Consider the following 17696-nt stretch of genomic DNA (forward strand, 5'->3'; position numbering starts at 1 on the left):
AAATTATCACATACAAAATTAGTTTATCACATTAAATTGAGTAGATTGTGAGAGTGGGAACTCACTTCAGTTATCTACATACATTAACAGTCTATGAGTGATCTTTCAATATCTGGCTAAATTTGTGTATTTAATGAGATACATAAAGTTTTAATCATAACAATTCTAAAGACAGTATTTATATGAATCTTTGTCGGTTTATAAAATGGATTGCTAACTGCACTTTTGTGTTTAATGCATCTCTGTTTGCAGGAAAGAATCTGGTCTGAGAAACATGACAGCAAAGTTTACCACAGAACTCAAGAATCAAGAAAAGTTCTTCACATTAACTGAGGACTTTCCATGTTCAAGAAAGACTGGATGGCGTGTGTTCATAGTACTTGTATTAGAGATGCTTACTAAGAAAATTTTAAAAAGTGACAATCCTTAGCAAGAGAGAGCAGTGAAAATGTACAAACCTACAAAAGAGATGCCAGTTTTCTGCATCAGTCAAGTCTTATATTGCTCCATATGAAATAATGATTTAAACTGATAACATAGGCAGATAGTATCATGAACAGGAATAAGAGGAAAGAATAAAAAGTATCTGACTCTGCCAAACAGACAATAAATATTACTTTTAGTTATGAACATAAATGATGAAAAACTAGAAACTATGCCACATGGAGAATAGTTTAAAGAATGGGAGTGTTTGGCTTGGAGGCCAAGCTTGTCCTGCGATCGCTACAGGATCTGGATTACAGCTAAGAGCAGCAACGTCACAGCCTAAATGGTTAGTTACCAACAAAGATAAGAATTACCAAATGAACCATGCTCTTTGTGTATGCATGCGTACGTGTGTGTGCATGTTTACATGTGTGTGCATGTATGTGTGGAGGTGCACATGCATCTGTATTCATGTGGGGGCCAGAGGTCAATCTTAGGTGTTATTCTTTCTCAGGCATTATTTACCTTTAAAAGAAAACTTACTCTATTCTTATTTTTATGTGTATGAATGTTTTGTCTGCACAAACATAAGTGAACCCACACATGCAATGCCTGCGGAGGCCAGAAGTAGGCATCAGATCTGCTGGATCTGGGGTTACGAATGTATTAGCTGCCATGTGGGTGCTGGGAACCCAAACTCCAATCCTCTGGAAGAGCAGCCAGTGCTCTTAACTGGCTCCAGTCTCCACTTACCTTGTTTTTTAAGAAAGGGTCTCTTACGGGCCTTGGGCTCACCTATGAGACGAGGCTAAGTGGCTAGTGAGCTCCAGGGATTCACCAATCTCTGCCTCACCAGTGCTGGGATTACAAGTACATGCCACCATGCCTGGCTTCTTTACATTGGTATTGGGAATTGAACTCAGGTCCTCATGCTTCTGCTGCAGGCACTTTATAGACTATGTGATCGCCCCAGTCCCTCAGTCTTTTATCTTGATAGAGACATTCCCATGATGATCTTGAGGTACTAGTATAAGTTTCAAACTCACTGGAGTTTGGGGACATACAGCACAACCTCCTTCCCTCACCACACAGCTCCATCCCACACCACAAGAAACCAAGGAAGCTCCTATCACTGCTGCTCAGAAGTGAACCCTTATGTTTCCCCAAACCATGTATCAAATATGACAGTAGTTGGAGGTGTGACTTTGTAAGTATTTAGGTCACAGGGTGGAGCCCACAGTGAAGATCAGCATTCTTGTAAGAAGAGATAGAAGAAAGATGGGAAAGATAATATTGATACAACAAGACCATCCATAAACTCAGGGAGATGGCCTTCACCACAACTTGAATGGTTAAGCATCTTTATCTTTAATGTCCAAACTCCAAAAAAAGTGAGAAATAGTTTTATAAAATCTAGTCTAGGTATTTGTTATAGTAGCCAATACTGGCTAAGACATGTATCCCAGCATGGAATCCCAAAATCCTACCCACCAGTGAACAAGTAGCTACCCAGTGGCCACCCTTTAAGAGTGCACATACTGAGTATACAATGTGCTACTGGGAGAGCAGACTGAGAAAGGACTCTAAGGTAGGCCCCAAAGTAGGTTCAGGACCATTCAGTGAAGAACTCTGGAATTCCAAAGATTTAAGACATAGCTCATGCAGAGGAAGCTTCCCCCATGGAATGCAATTTCATAGCTCCTTGTACACCTTGTCCCACAGACTGTCATTGGAAGATGCACAACGTGGCCCTTCAAAGGAAGAGGGTCACTGAGAAGACAGTTATCTCCAAAACTGGAAGGTGAAGTCACAGGAAGCAGTGAGCACAATACTCACAGAGAAATGGACTTGTGTTCTACGTGAAGAACCATATTATAAGTGAACTTTCTAGAGAAGTTAGGTTACTTCTTTAGATGAGGCTGTGGGGTTCAATCTTCCTGCCTCCACTTCTCACATGTTAGGGTTACAGGCATTTGCCTGGCTTATAATCTATTTGATTTTTTTTTTTAACAAAAAGAACCACAAACCATTTAAACAGTGTTTTGTGACTTGTGAATATTAAATAAACTTGGCAGCAAAAGACCAATAAACTCCTTTAATGTTTAGAAGGAGAAATGTCTCTTCTCCCCTTTGGTCTCTCCTTTAGTCTGTTTTATACTTTCTTTTCAGTGGCCAGGCATGGTGGCATAGGTCTATAGTTCTAGCACTAGGAAGGCTGAGACTAGAAGACTGTTGTGAGTTCAAATCCAGCCTAGACTACCATAGCAAGACCCTGCTTTTAAAAAAGATATTACTAGATTGGCGCGGTGGTGCACGTCCTTAATTCCAGCACTTGGGAGGCAGAGGCAGGCGGATCTCTGTGAGTTCTTGAGGCCACCCTGGTCTACATAGCGAATTCCAGGCCAGCTAGGGCTACAGGGAGACTGTCTCAAAAAGACATATGGCTGAATACATGATCTTTTCTTCTTAAATATTTAATTTATTTTATTTTACATGTATGAGTGTATTGCCTGCATGTATGTAAGTTCACCCGTGTCATGCAATGCCCCTGGAGGTCAGGAGAAGGTGTCAGATTCCCTGGAACTGGAGTTATAGCTAGTTCTTAGCCACCATGTGGGCGCTGGGAATTGAATCCACGTCCTCTGGAAGTGTTCTTAAATGCTGAGCCATCTCTCTACCCATTACCTTTTTAACAAAATATTTTTATTTTATGTGTATGAGTATTTTGCCTGCATGTATGTAAGTGCACCACAAACATCCGGAGCCTGAGAAGACCAGATTATGGCATCAGATGCCCTGAAATTAAAGTTACAGAAGGTTGTGAGCCACCACATGGGTGCTAGAAACAAAATTCGGGTCCTCTACAAGAGCAGCCAGTGTTCTTACCTGCTGAACCGTCTCTCCAGTCCCTACATACATGGTCTTAAAATTCATTTCCCCTTACTCTTAAGAGTTTCACTTGGAAAGATAGATCACTGACTGTTTCTTATTTGCTATATTGTTGCCTTCTAATATAAAAAGAAAGAAATGGAAAGGGGACATATTCTAGAAAGATTTAATTTATAACCATGATAATTCTTATCTAAAAGAGAAAACTACCTGCAATCATTAAACAAAGCAGTGTTGAAAATGAAAGAAGAGAAAACTACAGCACTCATGTAAACACGGCTGTTTAACAAAGAGGAAGGAAAACAGGAGGAGGAACAAGGTTGGGAAATGAAAGTAACATTCCTTCTAGAATTCTATTCAGAGACTGTAAATTCCTTTACCATATGAGTCTATCTTTTTATAAGCTATTTCTATCCCCAGCACTTAAAGCAATACCTGGAAGATGCTTAATAAGTTTGCTGAATAAGTGAATTTACTCAAAAATTAACCAGCAATAGCTGCGGCAAAGGCACAGAGCTGGTTATTTAGGTAGTATGGTTTCTACTCTTCCAGGACACAGGCCTCATTCCTTGTGCTGAGGGAAAACATGAGTTCACATTAAAAAAATTTAGCATAGGGGGCTGGAGAGATGGCTCAGCGGTTAAGAACACTGGCTGTTCTTGCAGAAGACCCGCGTTCAAATCCCAGCACCCACATGGCAGCTAACAACTGTCTGTAACTCCAGTCTCAGGGGATCTGACAGCCTCTTCTGTCCTCCAAGGGCATTGCACGATATGGGTGCACTTACTTACATGCAGGCAACACTCATACACCTAAAATAAAAGTAATAAACAAAGGGCTGGGCGTGGTGGCACATACCTTTAATCCCAGCACTTGGGAGGCAGAGGCAGGCGGATCTTTGTGAGACCAGCCTGGTGTATATAGTGAGTTCTAGGACAGCTGGAGCTACAGGGAGACCCTGTCGCAAAAAAGACAAAAAAATAAAATAAAATAAAATAAAAATAAATAAAATATTTTTAAAAATTTAGCATCAATAAGGGCAAGATATATGCATTCATAAAAAGAATGACACTATTTTGTGTACTGTGGGTGATGTAACAGTCTATTTTCTTTTTAAAACAGAAAACTGAAGGGAGGATTATTTGGGGAAAAGAAGGGTGCGTGTGAGGCAGGGAGGCTGCTGAAGCATGGAGGGGGATGAGTGAGAAAATGTACAATGAAGGCCAGAGAGATGGCTGAGTAAGGTTAAGAGTGCTTGCTGCACCATCAACAGGAATAGAGTTTGGATCCTAGCGCCCATGTAACAAACTGGTGTCCCCACACACCTGTAACCCCAGCTCCAAGGGGAAGGGGTGGAAACAGGAGGACTGCAGGGTCTTGCTGGCTTCCAGGCTAGCCGACATAACATGAGCCCCAGGTTCACGGACAGACTGAACCTCAAAGGAACAGGTAAAGAGCGATAGAGCGAACATCAAACTCTCTTTTGGCCTCCTCATGCACTCACAGGCTTGTGCATACACTCAGACAGACAGACAGAGAGACAGACAGATACACACACACACACACACACACACACACAAATAAATAAACCTATCACTTTGTATGTTAACTTTAAAAATTGATTAAAAAGGAGAAAACTACAGAAGGGAAAAAGCATAGAGCCAGGCACTCTAGAGAAGTTCCTGACTGACTAACTTAACATCTGCATGGATAATGAGGATATTGAAAGTAAAATCATGGCTGGGTGTGTGGTGCACGCCTGTTGTCCCAGCACTCGGGAGGCAGAAGCAGGTGGAGCTCTGTGAGTTCAAGGCCAGCCTGGTTTACACAGTGAGTTCCAGGACAGCTGGGGCTACAGGGAGAACCTGTCTCAAAAAGACCAAAAAAAAAAAAAGCCTAGAAATCTAGTGTAGCAACCATGACTCACTGATACCCAGGCAACTCAATGATTTCAGTCATGTTTTCGAAGGACATCAGCTTTGAAGAGCTAACCGGAAATCTACAGTGCAGCGCTCACAGTGACCCCTGACTGGTAGCCAGGCCAAACTAAATACGCATGCTCAATCAGAACAATACTAATGCAGGACAAAAATGAAAACCTGCAGAGGGACTTACTAGTGTGAAGCAGACCCGAGTCCTCTCTTAGCGAGCCTAACCTTTGCTAAACGAGGGCCCTGTCCCTCTTGTTCTAGTTAACTTCTCGCTTCTCCATTCATCCTTTCAGCTCTACAGCTTTCCGAATGCAAAAGGATATTTACGCAGTAGTTTAAATTTTGAGCAGTCTGAACTAACTCATATAACCAAAGTTATGTAACAGAAGCTCCCTGGCAGCAAAGCATAAAGGATAGCTGGGCCAGGCTCTGCAGGCAGCACACAGATTCTGACCACCCAATTTAATAAGTTTTCATTTTTTCTAGGATGCTGAATTTATTTGAACAAAACAAATGTTTCAAAGTGCTTCTTTTTAAAATACGGAAACATACCTACTTGGCCAGTTGCCACTATGTTGATAAATTTGGGATGCTGATTCACAGTGAGGCACAGAATGTCATCATTATGTTCCTGATAGAAACTCTGAGTCCCTATAAAGAAAGAATTTGAGAATTAACTTTGGAAACTTTATAATTATTTTTAAAATTATTTAAAAAATTTTATGTGTGTATTGCCTGCATGTATCTAAGCGCACCCATGCATGCAATGCCTGTGGAGGCAAGAAGAGGGCATCAGATCTCCTCTGCAAGAGCAACCTGTGCTCTTAACTGCTGAGCCATCCCTCCAGCTCCATAATTTTGGAAACTTTAAGATGTAATAGCATTATTTTACTATTTTACTTTAAGATATAACAGCTCTTTTTTTTTTTTGAGTCTCCCTGTAGCCTCGGCTGGCCTTGAACTCATAGACATCTGCCTGCCTCTGCCTCCCAAGTGCTGGGATTAAAGGCATGCGCCACCACCCTGGCATAACAGCTCTTACTCAGCACAAAAATTTAATCTACTTGATCATTCAATTATGAGCACTGACTACGTAAGTGCTTATTATTAAGGATGGCAATGAATTTTAAAGGGACAGATCCCCAAAAAGGATAAACTACATAATACAAGCTGAAGATGCCAAGCACCATAAGATTTATCAATAAAAATGCCAGGAGGCTGCAGATGTAGCTCCGTGGTTGAGTGATTTGCCTAAAATGCACAAGATTGTGGGTTTAACCACCACATCACAAAGAATATTGTCATCATAGAATTATGACAGTTGCTTTGACCCAGATTCTGCAAATATGATGCAGGGTAGGAAGGGCTTTCCAGAAAACAGAGCACTTTAAGGAGAGGCACAAAGGCAGGAGAGTGTTATATATGTATGTAAATGATTTATTTAGCCAAAGTGGAGGTCCTGAAGGCCAAAAGCCAGCAATATGGTTCAAGAGGTGAACAGGGACTAGAATTATGGAAGATTTTGGATGGCAGTCCATGATCTTCCCTCTCTGGTTTCATAAAGAAAAAGATTTAACAGAATCACACAGAAAACATAAAGTACTTTTCTATTGAATAATCTGGCCGTATTTATTCATATTTCATATTTATCACACAAGCAGCAGAGAGACAATAATGTTTTTTGATTAGAGAATTAATGATTCACCTAGCAGTACTGACAGAGAAATACTCTTAGAAGACAACAGTAGTGCATGCAGATGATAAAAAGACTGTAGGGAGAATAGTGGGAGCCAGGCATGGTGGTGCACACCTGTAGTCCCAGCACTTGGGAGGCAGAGGCAGGCAGATCTCTGTGAGTTTGAAGCCAGCCTGTTCTACATAGTGTGTTCCAGTCCAGCTGGGGCTACAGGGAGACACTGTTTCAAAAAGACAAAAATAAAATAAAATAAAGTAAAATAAAATAAATAACTCAGTGGGAAATGAAGCCATGCCAGTAGGTTGGATGTAGATGGTAGAGGACTGTGACTCAGGTTCTCAAACCCTCCAGGGGTGGTAGCTCACATCTGCAATCCCAGCACTCCAGAGGGAGATAGGAGTAGGATCTTGAGTTTGAGGCCAGCCTGGGCTACACGATGAGTTCCAGCCAGACTCAGCAACATAGTGAGACTCCTGTATCAAAAAATTAAAAAACTAAATAAATCTTCTCAAATTGAAATGTTTTGTATTTTCCAGGACTGAGAGTCTAGTGAAAGAACAAACAACTAATGATAGGCTACTGGTTGAACTGGCGTAAGATCAGCTAGTAGAGAGAGACAGTGAACATGGCAGTGTGTCCCCAAACAGGTGAGCAAACACTCAGAACTGAAGTAGGTGCCTACTTTCCTCTGTCCTTTCTCTCAACCACTAGAAGGATGATTAATTACAAATGAGAAAACTAAAAATCACAAGGACAAACGGAGATTATTTACACATTTCTTTCTTGATTGTCCTATTTCACTCTTCCCTGTTCTCCCAAAGGACATATGAAGTCTCAATTAAAGAAGATTTTCTTTTAAGTAGTACTTTTTAAAAAGTCCAAATTATTTAAACAGAAACTTCTCACTGATTCTTAAAAAATATTTTATTTATTATTTCTATTTTTGGGGTATGAATATATTGCCTGCATGTGTTTAAGTGCACCCGTGTCATGTAACGTCCACGGAGGTCAGAGGAGAGTGTCGAATTCCTCGGGAACTGGAGTTACAGACGGTTGTTAGCTGCCACGTGGGTACTGGGAATCGAAACCAGGCCCTCTGCAAGAGCCGTCAATACTCTTAACTGCTGAGCCATCTCTCCAGCCTGTCACTGATTTCTTGAGGTCTTGGTGAATCCTTTTCTTTAGGAAACCAAAGCATAAAGATGCTTTTATGGTTGGTATTGACCGGGGAGGGGGATTATGAGACATAATCCACTTGCTCTTTATCCATTCAGAGTGAAACAGGAAAACTGGAAACAATTGAACTAGAAACATTTTTACATTTGACTTGAAGGCTTTATGAAGTTTAATCAAGCAAAATCCAAAATTAAATAACATTACTAGGATCACTGTTTTGGTCATCAAATACTAAGGGAACTTTGTTCTTTATCAAGCTAATCATTTAAATAAACATAGAGAAATGTTTTCTCACCTTCTTAGGTCAAACAAGGAATCGTCAGTAGAGCCACAGACAAGCAGCCTTCTTAGCTTCCTTGGCTTTCCAAAGCCTCAGCAGAACCACCTTCCCCCCAGTGACCGCTCACCCAACAAGCTACTCTCAGTTACTTTCAAAGACAACTATTCAAAACCATCTATTTTCATGAGGAAGATGCTGGAAAAGAGAATTTTTTGTTGTTCATTTTTGAGACAGGGTCTCCCTGTAGCCCTAACTGTCCTGGAACTCATTACATAGACCAGGTTGGCCTTAAACTCAGAGATCTGCCTGCCTCTGCCTACTGTGCTGGGATTAAAGGTGTGCGCCACCACACCCAGCTGGAAAATATAATTTTAATTGCAAATTCAAAGTTTTCATTATAAAACACGGCTTGAACATACAGCAAGCCTTCACTTCTAACAGAGACCTACGAGACTCTGCATTATGAAATAGTCTTCTCTGTTCATACTCTCTTGAGACTGAAATACTGCTGGGCATAGTGGCACAGGCCTGTGATCCCAGAACTCAGGAAGTTGTGGCAGAGGATGGCTAGACTGAGGCTAGCCTGTGCTACACTGAAAGTTCCAACATGGGCTACAGTCCTTATCTCAAAAAATATAGAAAATCTATTAATATGTAATTTTTAAATATTTTGGATTATTTCTGTTATACATTTACAAATAGCATAATTTACAGTTTTAGCAAGGAATTTTAAGTTGTTAGATAAAATTGTTTAAATTAAAAAGTGTATGTATAGAACACTAAGGTCTCCTACCTGTGGCAACATTGTGCAGAATTCCAACAGAGGCAGTATGATAAATTATATCATCACCATCATTTAAATAGTGCACATTATTCCTGCAATCTCTGCCTCGATAGCCAAAAACAAGCTCCAACACAAGGTCCTATAACAATAATGATTAAAAACCATTGTATATTTATAGTTTTCTTTATGTCTAAATGTTCACCAGTGTACTATGATATAGATAATATTTTCATTCAAAGGGAGGATGTATTTTTGATATTTTATAAGATTCCAACACAAAATTAAGTTAGACACATTTTAAATTTATTTACTCTTTCACAATTTTATCCATCTAATGTACTTTGCCCACATCCCCCAGTTCTCTGTCACCTTCCCCTCTCCCACTGAACCTCTTCTCAACAAGTCCCTTTCCTGTCTTCATATATTTGTTCTTTTTTGGTGCCCCCTGCATTTAACTAAGGTTGTTTGCATGAGCATGGGTGGGGTTATTTACTTGAGCAAGGGCAATTTATAGATATTTACACTGCTAAGAAGAGTGACCCCCATCTTCCCTAACCACTGAAACCACGGACTGCCTATAGCTCCTCAGGGAGGGTGGGGACTCATGAGCCCCTCCTCCATCCATGGTGGAATGCTGATGGGCCAGACTTATGCAGGCTCTGTGAAGTAATCACCACTGCTGTGAGTTCATGGGTGCAACAGCCATTAGACATATTTTTCTATGTAACTTGCTTTTAGCAATGGAAACACATATTCTATATTTTTCAACATAAACTTATAAAAAGGACTCACTCACATGGTCATCCAATTCCAAGAGTTTAGTTTCCATGTGTTAAACACTGACATATTTCTTACATCCAAAGGAATATCTCAATTTGTATTATTTAAAAAAAAAATTTTTTTTTGGTCTTTTTGTGACAGGGTCTCCCTGTAGCCCCAGCTGTCCTGGAACTCACTATGTAGACCAGGCTGGCCTTGAACTCACAGAGATCCACCTGCCTCTGCCTCCCGAGTGCTGGGATTATAGGCATGCACCACCATGCCCAGCCCTTATTTAAAATTTTTTTAATTAATTTATTTTTATCTTAAGTGTTTGCTTGCAATGCAATGCTAGAGGAGACCAAAAGAGGGCGTTGGATCCTCTGGAACTAGAGCTATCGACAGTTGTTAGCCTCCATGTGGTTGCTGGGAACCCAACCCAGGTACTCTGCACCAGCAGCCAGTGCTTTTAACCACTGAACTCTCCAGCTCCATCAATTTGTATTCATTTTTAGTCAAAGTACTGCTCTGCGTACATAACTCAGGATAAATTATGTCCAAATTAGGTACCCTGAGGAATTCAAATTTGTTTCTGACAACTTATGGTAAAATTCTCATGCAAAAGTATCCTTTCATTCATCCTTATGGGTGAAGGGAGAGAGCTACAATAATCACCCCTCCTACAGCTTTATACCTTTTCCATACCGGATGTAGAATAGCTTGTTTGCTGCTGCTGCCGGCCTTAAGATGCCTGTGGGTTTTTTTTGAGAAACAGTCTCCATGTACCCAGTATATTAAACATATCACATGAGGTAAATGTTCCTGATATAGTATTTAACTTTTAACTTATAAAATCAACCCACAAAGTAGAAGACATTGCCAAGATGTCTGTGCTTCTCAGGCACTAGATCCTGCACATAAATTTACAGTTAGAAGTACTTGAGAATAAATCTGAGGGAAAAAAAAAAAAAAGTACTTGAGGATCCAGATCAATTCAGAGCATTACTTACGGAACACTAACAGGGAGATTCATTTAAAAAATTAAGAGAAACAGGTAACAATCTAAAACTCAGCAATCAATTTTTATAACCAAATGAAAAAGAATTCAATATACCTGGCTTCTTGAAAATTAATAGCAAAACTTGGGTGTTTTACAAAAAAGAACCTGGAGTATTTGGAGAGTCGGTTTTCTTACCTCTATGGGTCTCTTTTTCTTGCCAACGTTGTTTGTCTGAAGTTTCTCTGGCTGTGGTGGGGCCCTACTCACTGGGGGCCTTAAACAGAGAGGTGGGGGAAGGAAAGGCAGTGTCACTTGGGGCCTGCACTGGGTACCCACACCTGTCCTCCAGAGAGATCATACCTTCCCCCAAAGGGAGCCCACTCTGGTTCCACTAGACTGTGCCCTCTGTATCTTTACAACTTCTACTGCAGAAAAGTAGAGAGATACAAATTTTTTATTCATTTTTAATTTCTTTAGTCTTTATCTCATAATGTAAATAATATAGGAGGTTGTTTGTAAGCAAATGTAAGAATATTAGCTTGACATATTCAAGTATTTTTGGATAGGTACATTATCAACAAAGCCTGGATTACTGTTCTAAAGTATCTCTTACCTCTCATATAACAGATATACAAAACACTCTGATTGGCAGTGAATTCGGATAATATTTCCATGAACTTTCTATACTGTTGGCAACATAAATCACAGCTGAGTTCAAATTTATAACAACATCCCTCCATGCTCCTCATTACCCAGGTCCTTTATTATCTGCTTCTTGAATTCCCTAATGTTGACTAATGGCATTGACAGTTATTCAAGGAAGACATTTGATAGTTACAACCCACTGCAAACCATACAACACTCCATAAAAGGTCATTTGGAATTATCGCCAAATACTCCTCTGGATTATTTATCATTTATCACCTCTTCCTACATGATAGCTCTTGGATCTACTTCTCTCATTTGCTTAGAATCTACTTAAAACATTTTGAATCATAAATGTAGAGGCACTTTGGTAAACCCTTTTCTTTGGTTTAAAAATCTATAAGATCGAGCGTGGTGGCACACGCCTTTAATCCCAGCACTCGGGAGGCAGAGACAGGCAGATCTCTGTGAGTTCAAGGCCAGCCCGGTCTACATAGTGAGTTCCAGGACAGCTAGGGCTACAGGGAGACCCTGTCTCAAAAAGACCAAAAAAAAAAAAAATCTGCATATGGGACTGGAAAGATCGCTCAACAGTTAAGAACACTGACTGCTCTTGCAGAGGACGTGGGTTCAGTTCCCAGCACCCACATGATGACTAATTGTCCTTAACTTCAGTTCCAGGGGATCTGATTCACTCTTCTGACCTCCATAGGTACTGCATGACATAGGTGCATGTATACATATGCAGGCAATACACTCATACACATGAAATAAAAATAATAAAATGTTTTAAAATTTTGCTTATTAGTTTACATTCACCATTATACAATTGTCTTATAACCTGAACACTGAATCTAAATCAATCCTGCATTAACCCCTCTCTAAGATTTAAATCAGAAATGATATTAACTTTTTAATGAAAAATTCTAGCATTTAAAAAATATTTTATTATTTTAATTTTTACGTGTATGAGTGTTTTGCCTGCATGTATGTAATTGCACCATATGCTGCAATACCCACAGAGGCCAGAAGAGGGTGTCTAATCCCCAGGAACTGGGTTACAGATGGCTGATAGCCTCCATGTGAGTACTGGATATCAATTAATGCAGAATTGATTAATATCTGATTAATGCAGAATTGATTTAGATTCTGGAAGAACAGTAAGTGTTTTTAACTGCTGAGGAATCTCTTCAACCTTGGTCTAGCATTTATTAAAGCTATATAAATGCACTTTAAATTTATTGTTAAGTTATATATAAATATTTTGTTTATTATTTTTATTTGATGTGTATGAGTGTATTGCCTGCATGTATGTAAGTGCACCCATGTTCTGCAATGCTCACGGAGGTCAGAACAGAGTAACAGATTCCTTGGAACTGGAGTTACAGATGGTTGGTAGCCTCCATGTGGATGATGGGAACGGAACCCAGGTCCTCTGCAGGGGTAGCCAGTGCTCTTAACTTCTGAGCCATTTCTCCAGCCCCAAGTTATGTATTTCTATAACTAAATGAAGCATCACATCTTGAGATGATATTCTTTAAGGGATTGATACTAGACAGGCTAAACAGGCTCCAATGGATGAAATCACACAGAGGAACATCCAGGTACACAAACTTAACACAACAGGCCTTAACATATATGACAAAATTCATGAAGTCCTTTGGGAAGGCTATGGGGGGTGGTGCAGCTAGGGAAAGGAGGGCTAAATTTGATTAAGATGTATTGCATGCCAGGCATGGTAGCACACGCCAGTAGTCCCAGCACTTGGGAAGCAGAGGCAGGTGATCTCTGTGAGTTCAAAGGCTAGCCTGATCTACATAGTGAGTTCCAGGACAGCTGGGGCTATAGGGAGACCCTGTCTCAAAAAGACAAAAAAAAAAAAAAAAGTATTGCATGAAATCCACAAAAATTCAATAAAATATATTTTAAAAATTAAGCATTTTAATTTTTATAAGGATCATTTACATAAAGCATATTACTGCTTAAAATAAAATCACATAACATAAAATTATACAAATTTGGTGCATAAAGTCTTAGTAATGTAATTACTTATGTAAGTCAAATAATTAAGATGGTACTCATTTCAGGGATATCAATTCTAAAGGGAAGAAAGCAAGGAGAACTGTATAAAGGTAAAGAAAACCAAGTCATATAGCTCATTAATGGCAAATATGAAAGAAGATAAAAACATAAAACTAGATCTTATAAGCATAGCAAGGAGAAGATTACCTGGAACCTCTTTCCAGTAGCAGATAAAAAGGGAAAAAGATTATAATACAAATTGAATTTAAACGATATTATAGTATCTCCTGCAATTAAATTTTTTGTTTATCATAAATTGCATTTTATACATTAAAGGCTTGTTATATATAGGAAAAGCTTGAAATATTCCATTAATGGCAGAGAAATCAGAAGAAAGTAGAAAAAGAAGACGCCTGAGAATTCAAAATGTTCTGTTATAGATTTTATAGGGTGCCATTCTTAGGTCTGTTTGGAGCATCCTTTTATAGCTCTCATGCCACATGTTCATCTAAAGTGCATGAGTATGCTTGTGACAAGGAGGTCATTTCTACATAACAAGCTATTCATATCCAAGAAGGCAATTATATCTCCACTTAGCGTTCTTGTTTTCCAACAAGTGGGTCCTAAATAGTTGACCATTTTTCAAATGAAACCTTCATGGTTTCCTTCATGGAAACCTTCATGGAAACCTTCCTTCATCCTGTGCTTCTACAACACTTAAAACTGTCAGTCTCCCTTTGAATGCAGAAATCAGTACCAAACAAACTACTTTAGACATGGGACTTGATCTAGATGAAGTTTCTGATAAATAGTATAAGATTATATGGGCTTACTATACAGACCAGGCTAGCCCTGAACTCAGAGAGATCTGCTTCTGCCTCCAAGTGCTGGCATGTGCCACTATGCCCAGCTTCAAGTCACACTCTGGACTCATTTTTACATATGTTATTCTGTTTAAAATACATAATCAATTTCATAGATAATTCCTGTTATCAAATAAATTACTCACAGATACCAAGTTTCTCAACAATCTGGTTTCAAATGTAACTTCATCCTTATTGCCCAGCATTTTCCTAGTGTTCCCTCTGTTTACTTCTGAATGGACTCTCTCCATGATGCCCTGCTTCAGAAACTCTCTGAAGACATTTTCACCTTTCCTCAGGTAGCTATAAATAAGTACTTCAAGAGTCTTTCTCATCCACGTAATTTTATTAAACATAAAATATCATAATTACCCCATTTCAATGTTTTTAAATGAATGAGTAGGTTAAACATCATTAAATGGGACATCCATAAAATGAAATAGTCTTCCAATGCTAAATATTATGGCTACATTTGTTTTCATAAGCAAATAGGGAAGTACTACAACTAGTGTGCAGTGGTTTATAAGAAATCCTTTGTAAAACTGAATTATCATAACGAAGGGCTATCTTCGGAATAACCACATGTGAAATGTGGATTTGTCTATTGCATTTCCTAATTCTTTTTTGTCAAATGTAAATATTTTATAGGAAAAAGTAATACCTTGCAATATTCTCTAAAGATTAAAACAGAATAATAAATATTTAAAAAAGTAAGTTCTTTAATAAAAACACTTACCTTACTACCCCCTGTCTTTGAAAGGCATAGGAGAAAAAGGTAGGAAAATACATACTGATGGTGAATATATACAGCAGTTTAGCAAACACATTGTTTTGGATATTTCAATTAAAATATTAGAAATTGGACTGATGAAAATTAACTACCCTACATGCAAAAGGCTCACTACAAAAATATTTACCAAAAAAGAAAGACATTATTAAAATCATATAGGAAAAAATGCCCACAAAATTATTAACCGTAGAGATTAGCAACCAATTATCAGACATATTTAAAGTAGATAAAGTATTTGATGTTTAAAATACAAAACTATTTTAAACTTTTAAAAAAAGTATTTATTACTTTTATTTTATGTGTATGCGTGTATTGCCTGTATGTAGACGTAAGCGCACAGGTGTCGTGCAATGCCCGCCGAGGATAGAAGAGGCTGTCGGATCCCCTGGGGCTGGAGTTCCAGACACTTGTTAGCTGCCATGTGGGTGCTGGGATTCGAACCTGGGTCTTCTGCAAGAACAACCAGTGTTCTTAACCGCTGAGCCATCTCTCCAGTCCCAAAACTACTATTTAAATACAACTACATTATGTTCTGAGTAATATATTCAGAATTGGCAAAAATAAATCTCAATTTTTTTTTTTCTGGGTCTTTTTGAGACAGGGTCTCCCTGTAGCCCCAGCTGACCTGGAACTCGCTATGTAGGCCAGGCTGGACTCAAACTCAGAGATCCGCCTGCCTCTGCCTCCCAAGTGCTGGGATTATATCTCAATTTTTATCTCCTTTGATTCCATTATTTCATAAAAATGAAGACTCTGTGCCACATTAGTGACTACTTCTGCCTCAGAATTTTCAAAAGGATTTAGCAGAAATGACCCTGAAAAAATTAGAACAAAATACAAAAATAAAAATAAAAACTAATTTTGAGAAGTTAGATGCAGAAAATCCAAGCTGGAGCTGGGTTTAGTGGCTCACATCTGGAATCTCAGCACTTGGGGCAGAGACAGGGGAAATGTAAGTTTGAGGTCAGCCTGTGATATAGGACATAGTAAGTTCCAAGAATGCCTAGAGTACATAGTGACACCCTGTCTCAAAAACAAAAACAATTTAAAAAAGAAAGTCTAAAGTAACAGCAAGATTATAGTCATGAGAGTGTTAATCAACTTTTCATGAGCAGGAAACTATTTCCATCTGTCATGATATGGGTTTCCACATCAATGAGGGAGGAAATCTGTTTTACCATGATTGATGGCTTCTAGAGTAAAGTTAGGTTATATGCCAAACTGTTCTGATAAATTATAAGGTTTTTCTTTTTAAAAAAAAAATCAATAAACATATAAAAGAGATTTAGGGGACTATACAGTTCTTTCTTCCTTACAGAACACTTTCTACTTTTTATTAGGAGATAAAATTTCCCTCAGTTAATATGAATAATTATTCAATTATTCTATTTAAAAAATTCCACATTTGTATATTTGTATGTATTCCCTGCAATTAATAAACATACAGGCAGTACTAATTATTTTATGAATATTTAATTTTAGAACAGTGTTTCTGTATTGTATGGGCTATTGTCTCAGGTTACTCGTTACTCTGTATTTCATTCCAAAGACAGGTGTCACTGGTAAAGATTTACTTTCTTAATTTCTGATATACAATATTTTATTTAGAACTTAAAATAATTCAAACTTAGGGATCACAACCTTCATACTGTCAGTGAAGAAACCGAGGTTTACAATGATTTTTTTTTTTTTTTTTTTTGGTTTTTTTGAGACAGTCTCCCTGTAGCCCCAGCTGGCCTGGAACTTGCTATTTAGACCAGGCTGGCCTTGAACTCATAAAGATCCGACAGCTGCTGTCTCCTGAGTGCTGGGATTAAAGGCATGAGCCACCACACCTGGCCTAGAATGAGTATTTTTTTCAAGGTCATACAACTGGTAAATGACAAAAATAAGTATTTTAGCCATTTGTCTGGCTCTAAAGACTAGGTCCTTTGCACTAGACGATGCTGTCTTCTAGCAAGCTGCTTCACCCTGGAATTTTAATGCAAGCATTCAGAGTGTGGTGTGAACAACTTTCCCAGAAATCATTTTATATTGTGCCTCTTCACACAGAACAAAATGCATGTCTACTTTCTGCTTGTTCTTTAGTATCCTGTGGACAGACTGGCTCTTGAAACCACAGGAAGGAGCTACTAAGACAAACAGGAAGGAGCTCCTGAAAGCACAGGAAGGAGCCCCTGAAACAGGAAGGCACCGAGGAGGTGTCCCACCTATGCTTCCCTGGCAGCACTGGCACCAGTGCAGTCCTCAGAGCTGGCTGTCTCCTTCAGGTTACTAGGTGCAGCTCACTTCTAACTTTATTCCTTTGCCTGAATATTAAACCCATAGGTTTTATATTTTAGCTTTTCTATCAAACATTACCTTCTTTTTAATTAAAAAAAATTATTATTTTTATTTTGTGTGTATGCATGTATTGCCTGCATGTAGGTAAGTGC

The 17696-nt window shown here is 38.8% G+C and overlaps 1 protein-coding gene across 3 annotated transcripts in view; it reads right to left on the reverse strand.

Annotated features, from left to right (window-relative positions):
- The window catches only part of Eml5 (EMAP like 5), a 188905-nt gene that overhangs the window by 23335 nt on the left and 147874 nt on the right, over positions 1–17696 (reverse strand). For 2 of the 3 annotated variants that reach the window (XM_029568615.1, XM_008843797.1), the window contains exons 28-30: positions 11137–11215; positions 9192–9321; positions 5799–5897 (exon numbers count right to left, since the gene is read on the reverse strand). In XM_029568615.1, coding sequence (XP_029424475.1) covers positions 5799–5897; positions 9192–9321; positions 11137–11215 — 308 coding nt within the window. Of the gene's footprint in view, positions 1–5798; positions 5898–9191; positions 9322–11136; positions 11216–13815; positions 13825–15207; positions 15223–17696 lie in introns of all 3 variants that reach the window. The other variant, XM_008843796.2, reaches the window with a different exon arrangement.

Source organism: Nannospalax galili, unplaced genomic scaffold, assembly GCF_000622305.1.
Source record: "Nannospalax galili isolate Female #2095 unplaced genomic scaffold, S.galili_v1.0 scaffold500, whole genome shotgun sequence".
Classification (NCBI taxonomy): domain Eukaryota; kingdom Metazoa; phylum Chordata; class Mammalia; order Rodentia; family Spalacidae; genus Nannospalax; species Nannospalax galili.